General features: G+C 43.0%; 1 protein-coding gene across 1 annotated transcript in view; it reads left to right on the forward strand.

Moving 5' to 3' along the window:
- The window catches only part of LOC125487232 (zona pellucida sperm-binding protein 3-like), a 22,698-nt gene extending 21,663 nt beyond the window's left edge, over positions 1-1,035 (forward strand). The window contains exons 2-6 of the mRNA XM_048617849.1: positions 141-259; positions 348-435; positions 510-631; positions 705-837; positions 914-1,035. Coding sequence (XP_048473806.1) covers positions 141-259; positions 348-435; positions 510-631; positions 705-709 — 334 coding nt within the window. The 3' untranslated portion in view covers positions 710-837; positions 914-1,035. The remainder of the gene's footprint in view (positions 1-140; positions 260-347; positions 436-509; positions 632-704; positions 838-913) is intronic.
- The last annotated feature ends 6,117 nt before the right edge of the window (positions 1,036-7,152 follow it).

A 7,152-nucleotide genomic window follows, 5' to 3' on the forward strand; every position in this document is an offset into this window, starting at 1 on the left:
TACACTGAGCCCAGACAAGGACTCCAGCCCCAGATACAGCATCATTGCCTACAATGGGTAAGGAGCTGTCTGCTTTCTCCAGCTGCTCCCATCTCAATGGCTTCACTCCATTCACTTCATGGCCCTCTGTTCACCTGCAGTTGCCTCGTGGACAGCAAAGCCGAGGACTCCTTTTCAACCTTTGTGTTGCCGAGAGACGAGCGGGAGCTGGACAAGCTCCAGTTTGACCTGGATGCCTTCCGCTTCTATGGAGATGAGCGTTCCTTGGTAAGAGGAAGCTGCTGATTGGCTTCTCCCCACTGGGTGGGAGTCACTAAACACTGACTTGTGCTGAATGTGTCCCTCAGATTTTATCACCTGTCACCTGAAAGTTGCTGCAGTGGATCAGGGAGATTCCAGGAACAAAGCTTGTACTTTCCAGAAGCTGCACAAGATGTAAGTGTCCCTTAGTGATGTTGTTGAGGAGAGGTGATGCACCATGTGGTTGATGGGCTGTTTCTCCTGTTTAGCTGGACTCCACTTGAGGAATCGAATTCTGACATTTGTGCCTGTTGTCATGTGGGTAACTGTGGTAGCACAAGGGAGATCGTGTTTCCTTCCCGAGGAAGGAGAGACCTTGGACCTGAAGCTGGTAGGTTACTGACCCATGAGATGTTGGGGCTAGACCCTCCTTTCCCTGACCCTGACTGCAATGTTTCTTGCAGAGTGAAGCTGGATTGAAGTGGGAGAGTGAGGCCTCCCTTGGCCCCCTGCTCATTCTGGATCCTGAGCTGACCAACCTGGCAACTGAGCCCCTGACTGAGGTTGAGCAAAGGATGCAGGAGAGGTCTCCAGGAGGTGAGTTGTCTGACTGCTAGTTTCCCTCTTTGTCCCTGTTTCCCTCAGTAACCATTGGTTTCTCTTTGTTGTGTAGGTGTGCAGTCTGAGCTGGTTGTGATGGTGGCCCTGACAGTGACAGCTGTCTCTCTGATCTCTGCTTCATTGATGGCCTGGTTCCTGTACAGGAACCACAAGCAAACTCCAGTCAACAGGAAAGGCAATGACCAATAAAGCAGGTTCATTGTATCTTGTATTGGAGCTGCTTGTCTGTCTTCTAGTTTTTTGTCTCTGCATCTTCATGGAATGTAACTGGCACTCGTCACTGCAGGATTTATGTTTGGCTTTATTGGGTTGACTACCACTGTCTCCTTTCTCCCCTGGAGCTGGAGCTTTCTGCCTCTGTTTTGCTTCTTCACTCTGCAAATGCAAACCATTTTGTACATGACCTATTATTTGGACCAGTTCACTTCACTATTTTGGGAAAGCTCGTATTAACTGTTGTGACTGATCTCCCAATTTTGTGAACAAGGGCCAATGCTATGCATTCCCCCTGAGTGCATCAATGAACAATTCCCACAAGGGAACATAAATCTGGGTCTGCCACTTCACCCACAAGACATGGTGAGCTGTCTGGTTCCCCTCAGGACTCTGGATTAACAAATGAGGTTGAGTAGAGCATGACCTGCTTGTGTCTGTCTCTTTAACAATGCCACCCTGATTCTGTGGTCACAGCTCATTGAGGTGGAGCAATGGGTTTGGATACAATCCTTCACTTCTGGCTGTGGCAGTGGAACCTGGAGCAGTCTTTGGTTGCCCCTTCCTGTAAGGAAGGGGACACTACGTGATTTGGAATCTAGTCAAATGCAAGTAATGATCCAAAGGCCCTCTGGGAAATGTTAAGAAGGTCAGTTGTTTCTCATGAGCACCATGATGTAACGGGAGGTTGAGAATAGACATCTGATGCTCCTCAGACCAGTTGGTGTCAGTGACAAAACTTTTCTTGCCAGATGAATCTGGATGTCTCCCATTTTGAGGGCTGTGTGCATTGTCAAATGGAATGACAGGTCAAACTCACTGGGTGACTCAACAGTTCTGTGGGGCTGAACAGCCTTTGCATCTGTCACTGTGTAGCTGTGACATAGGGTGCTCCCTTCAAGCCCAAACATTCCTTAATTATCCAGTCAATCCATGGCCCCAAAAAGCCATGCTGTTTAACATGGCTGAGCTAACCACCTTTGATCCCAACAGAAGCTGGTCCCTCTCGAAGTGGAAGTTGACATCTGGTGGGTTCTGTTTCATTCTGTGGGACTACTTCATCAGTTGGATGATCCTTTACTGAAGGGACTGAAAGCAAGCTCTGCAGTCATCTCAATAGTGTTTCTCAGTACAGGATACCAGACAGTCTGATTCAGAGACAGAGCTGTGTGTGGTCAAGGCACATGGTAAGTGTTTGCCTGATTGATTGTTGCTGAGGATGGTTGTAGAGTGAGTGAAGGATAAAACCTAACTTGGAGGGTTTCAGATTCCAGGAGTTGGAAATGAAAGGGTCACTAGAAAGGCTAAAGGAGAAAATTGCCATGGGTTGAGGTGGAGGCTCAGATGAGATGGGGTTTGGCACAGGAGGGAACAATAACTGAAGTGAGGGGAATAGCAAATACATGGCAGAGGCAGTCTAATATGGATAAATGAGTTTATCCATTATTGTAGAATTCTGTCTTGCTGTTTTCATTCTGAATGGCAACAGAAAGAGAAAAGGGGAGGTGCAATGAATCCTGTATGTCCTTGTACACCAGTTGCTGAGTGTCTGCATGAAAGTGCAGCAAACAAGACAAATGGTATGTTTTCCCTCAGTATGGAAGGACAGAAGTGAGGATGTCTTGCTGTAAATATACAGGGCCTGAGTGACCACACCTGGAGTATTGTGAACAGGTTTGGTCTCCTTTCCTGAGGAAGGATGTTCTGGCTATGGAGGGAATGCAGCAAAGATTTACCAAACTGACTTCTGGCTTGGCAGAGTTGAAGGAATGAAGGGACTGAACCAGTTAGAGCTACATTAATTGGTGTTGGAGTGGGATGGACAATGTCTGAGGCCACAAAGCACCAGGTTATGGTCCAACAGGTTTATTTCAATTGACAAGCTTTTGAGGTACTGGTCCATCAAGTGTGCTTCACCTGATGAAGGAGCTGCACTCCAAGCTTCCAATTTCAGTCTTGTTGGACTATAACCTGTTGTCATGTGACTTCTCCTATGAATGTAGATAGTTTACAAGAATAAGGGAGAAATCTCAATCCTGCAATATTCTAACTGGACTAGGCAGGGCAAATGCAGGAAGGATATTCCCAATGACCATAGACTCCAGAAACAAGGTAGGTGGTTTAGGACTAAGGTGAAGATAAACTTCTTCACTCTGTCTGGTGAGCCTGTAGAATTGTTTGCCACAGAAAATAGCTGAGGCAAAAACATTGAATGTATTCAAGAAGGAGACAGATCAGCAGAGTCGGAATAATTTCTCTCCATTCCATAAGGAAAAGGAACAGGACTAAGCCGTTTGGCCTCAATCTTGCTCCACCATCCAATGGGATCATGGCTGATCTGATATCTGTCATGTCCACTTTCTTAGATTTTCCCCATAACCCATCTCAACCTTGAATTTACACAAGGACTCTGCCCCCATAGCTCTCTGTGGCAAGGAAATCCTTTGGCACTGAACCCTCTTAGGGAAGAAATTCCTCTCCATCTTAGTCTTATGACTTAACCTTTTGTGAGTTACCTTGTCAAGAGCTTCCTGGAAATTCAAATTCAAATACAACACACCTTCTGGTTTCACTTTCTGCTCTGGTTCAGACTTTCTCAATAAACACAAATTCCATTGTCAAAAAGCTATGCTGCCTCTGTTTGATTTAGAGTATGATTTTGAAAATGTTTTGCTCTTCCTTCTGAAATAATTGATTCCAATACACTTCCGGGAATATATTAAGCTAATCAGCCCATGGTTACCCGCTTTTTAGACCATTGAATATAAAACAGAATACAACACCAAAACAGGCCCTTCGGCCCATGATGTTGCACCAACCGTGACACCAAACTAAATTAATCCCTTCTGCCTGCTTTTGGTCCATATCCCTATATTTCCTGTATATTGATACGGATATTTAAAAGACCCTTGAATGCACCTTTTGCACCAAGGCAGTGCATTCCAGGCTCCTACCACACTGTAAATAAACTTGTATGTCACATCTCATTTGAACTTTACTCCTTTCACCTTAAATGCATGGCCTTTAGCATTGGACAGTTCAATTCTGGGGAAAACTATTCTTAGAAATGACCCTATCTAGCATCTCATAATTTTATGGACATCTGTCCAGTTTCCCTTTGCCACTCCAGTGTAAACAGTTTTGCTACCTTCTCTTATTGCCTCCCTTCCTTTCTCAACATGGGTGTCACATTGGTAGTTTTCCAATCTTATGGTACTTTGCCAGAATGTAACAGCTTTTGTTTTTAAATTTCAACCAGCATACCCACTTTGTGTCGCTAAAATCTTTTAGGATCCTCAAATGCAAGTCATCAGGGCCAGGGGATAATTCTGTCATTAGTTTGTCTCATACTACTTCCCGAGTGATGGTGTTGGGACTTAAATCCTCCCCACGTTCTTTCGTATTTGTGTATCGTGCAAAGTAACTTCCACTATAAACACTGATGTAAAATATCTAACCCATCTGCCATTTCCTTGCTCTCCATAACTGACTCTCAAGGTTCATTTTCTCAGGGGCCTTTGTTCACTTTGAACTTTCTCTTTTTACATATTTGAAGAAACTTTTATTGTCTGTTTTTCTATTCCTCACTAATTTGCTCTTGTTTATTTTCCCCGTCTTTATTGTGCTCTTAGTCCGCCTTTGAGGTTGTAGATTTGCTCGCTGAGCCGGTGTGTTTGGTTGCAGATGTTTCATCACCCTGCTAGGTAACATCAGTGCACCCCTGGTGAAGCGTTGGTGTTCTGTCCCATGTTATTTATATGTCTTGGTTTGCTGGGGTGGTTGGCATTATTTCCAATTCTGTTTGTCAGTGGTTGTACATCAGGTCCAGTTCCATGTGTTTGTTGACAGAGTTCCAGTTGAAATCCCAGGAATTCCCTGGCATGTCTCTGTTTGGCTCATGCTATTATGGATGTGTTGTCCCAGTCCAATTTGTGTCCTTCTTTTCTGTGTCCTCACTTCATTGTAATTCCCTGCAGGAACAGGGATGAATTGGATGATCAGTCACAATCCTATTGAATGGCAGAGCAGGCACAAAGGGCCAAAAGGCCTACCCCTTCTCCTATTTGCTAAGTTTCTGTTTACTTGTCACTGAGAATATGTCCTCTGGTAATAGGCTATTCCCCGAGAGTAAACAACATTCCTGCAGCTATTTTGAGAACCTCCCTAATGATCTTTTTATTTTTCATTAAGATCTTCATTCAGTCTTTAAATTCTAATGAGCACTAGCCCATCAAACTCAACTCCTCATGAGAAAATACTACCATATTTGTATCAACCTCGTGAATGTGAAAACTTCATGGTAACCTCAGCCAACATGGCAACTGAATTACACCCTTTGTAATAACTTCTATTATGAGGAAAATATTAGAATCTATCATAAATGACCTATAGTTAGCTGGGTTTTTTGTCTCCCTGTCTCCCTTCCTCCTTGAATCCCTTGTTGTTGTGTGAATTCAAACAGGTTGCTTTGTCCTGGATGGTGATGCGCTTCATAAGGCTACATCGATCTAGGTAACTGAAGTATTCCATCAGTATTCCATCACACACCTGACTTGTACCTTTTTGATTGTGGGCAGGGTTTGAAGAGTCAGGAGATGAGTTACTTGCCATAGTATTCCTAACCTTTGACGACCTCTTGTATTCAGAGTATTTCTATGACTTGACAAGGTCAGTTTTTGGTCACTAGTGAATAGTAATCTCTCACCATTTGAGATAAAATGCTTATTTTTATTCTTCTTGCTAAAGAGGACAATATCACACTTTCTCACATTGATGTCTATTTGCCAGATCTTTGCCCTCTCACTCAATGTTTTTGTGTCCCTCTGTAGCATCATGAACTGTACACAACTTTCTGAATTACCTTTCATCCCAGTTATTAACAAAAGCAGTGAGCAGTTGACCCCTGTGGCAAACACTCAGTACAACTTTTCAACATGGAAAATATGTATGCTGTTTCTCTTTCCTGCAGGCAGCATTCACTAATGTACAGAATTGTTACAGTGCAAAAACAGGCCATTTAGCCCATTGTGTCTATACTTGCTAAATGCCCAATTTTACTTTGGATCTATCTCCTGCCATTCTCCCTGTAACCCTGCACAATACAACCATACAATGCCATCTTTAATGCCTGGATTTAAACTGCTTCCCCCTCAACTCACCATGTGGAAAAAAGATTCTACCCACCAATCATTTGCTGCTTTTACAAGACATTTTTATAAACTGTGCCCTTTTGGTTCTTGATCTGTTTACACAAGGGAATAGTTTCTCTCTATCCACATTGTTGAGGGCTGTCACAATCTTAAACTTTGAGGTTTTCTCATTGCCTTTTTCCCTACAAGGAGATAAGTCCCAACTTCTCCAAACTTTCTTTTATAACTGAAGAGTCTCATCCTTAGAAATCTTTCCATAAGCTGCTACACCTGTTCTGCACACTCTCTCCAATGTGTTCACATCTTTCCTATAGTGCTGTGCCCAGACTGTACACAATACTCCAGCTCAGGTCCAACCAGAGTCTTTTATACATTCAACATCACCTCCCTGCTCTTGTACTCTATTTGCCACATTTAGGAAGCCGAAAGCACTGCATTTGAACATCATTTAGATCATATCCTTTTTCTATTCTTCCTGCCACAAAAGACAATTTCATATTTCCCACATTATACTCCAGTTTACAGATGTTTGCCCACTTACTTGATCTATTCCTGCCTGGGATATGTTGCCACATGAAGTGATGGAAGCAGACATAATAAGAGCATTCAGAAAAACCTGGATGAAATACATAAATAGGAAGGGAATAGAGGGATACAGATCTTGTACTTGAAGATGGTTTTATTATGGAAGGGGAAAATGTGTTGGTGCAGGCTTGGAGGGCCGAATGGCCTGTTCCTGCGCTGTAGTGTTCTTTGTGTTTTTTTTTTTTTTTTTTTTTTTTTTTTGTTGTTGTTCTATTCATATCTTTTGTAACCTTATGTCCTCTTCACAACTTAATTTCCTCCCGATCTTTTCCAACAGCAAATTTGGCAACCATATCTTCTACCCTTTCATCTTTGTCATTTTAAATCAATATTTTCTGCAATA

Source organism: Rhincodon typus, chromosome 38 (assembly GCF_021869965.1).
Source record: "Rhincodon typus isolate 14 chromosome 38, sRhiTyp1.1, whole genome shotgun sequence".
In the NCBI taxonomy this organism is placed as follows: Eukaryota; Metazoa; Chordata; class Chondrichthyes; order Orectolobiformes; family Rhincodontidae; genus Rhincodon; species Rhincodon typus.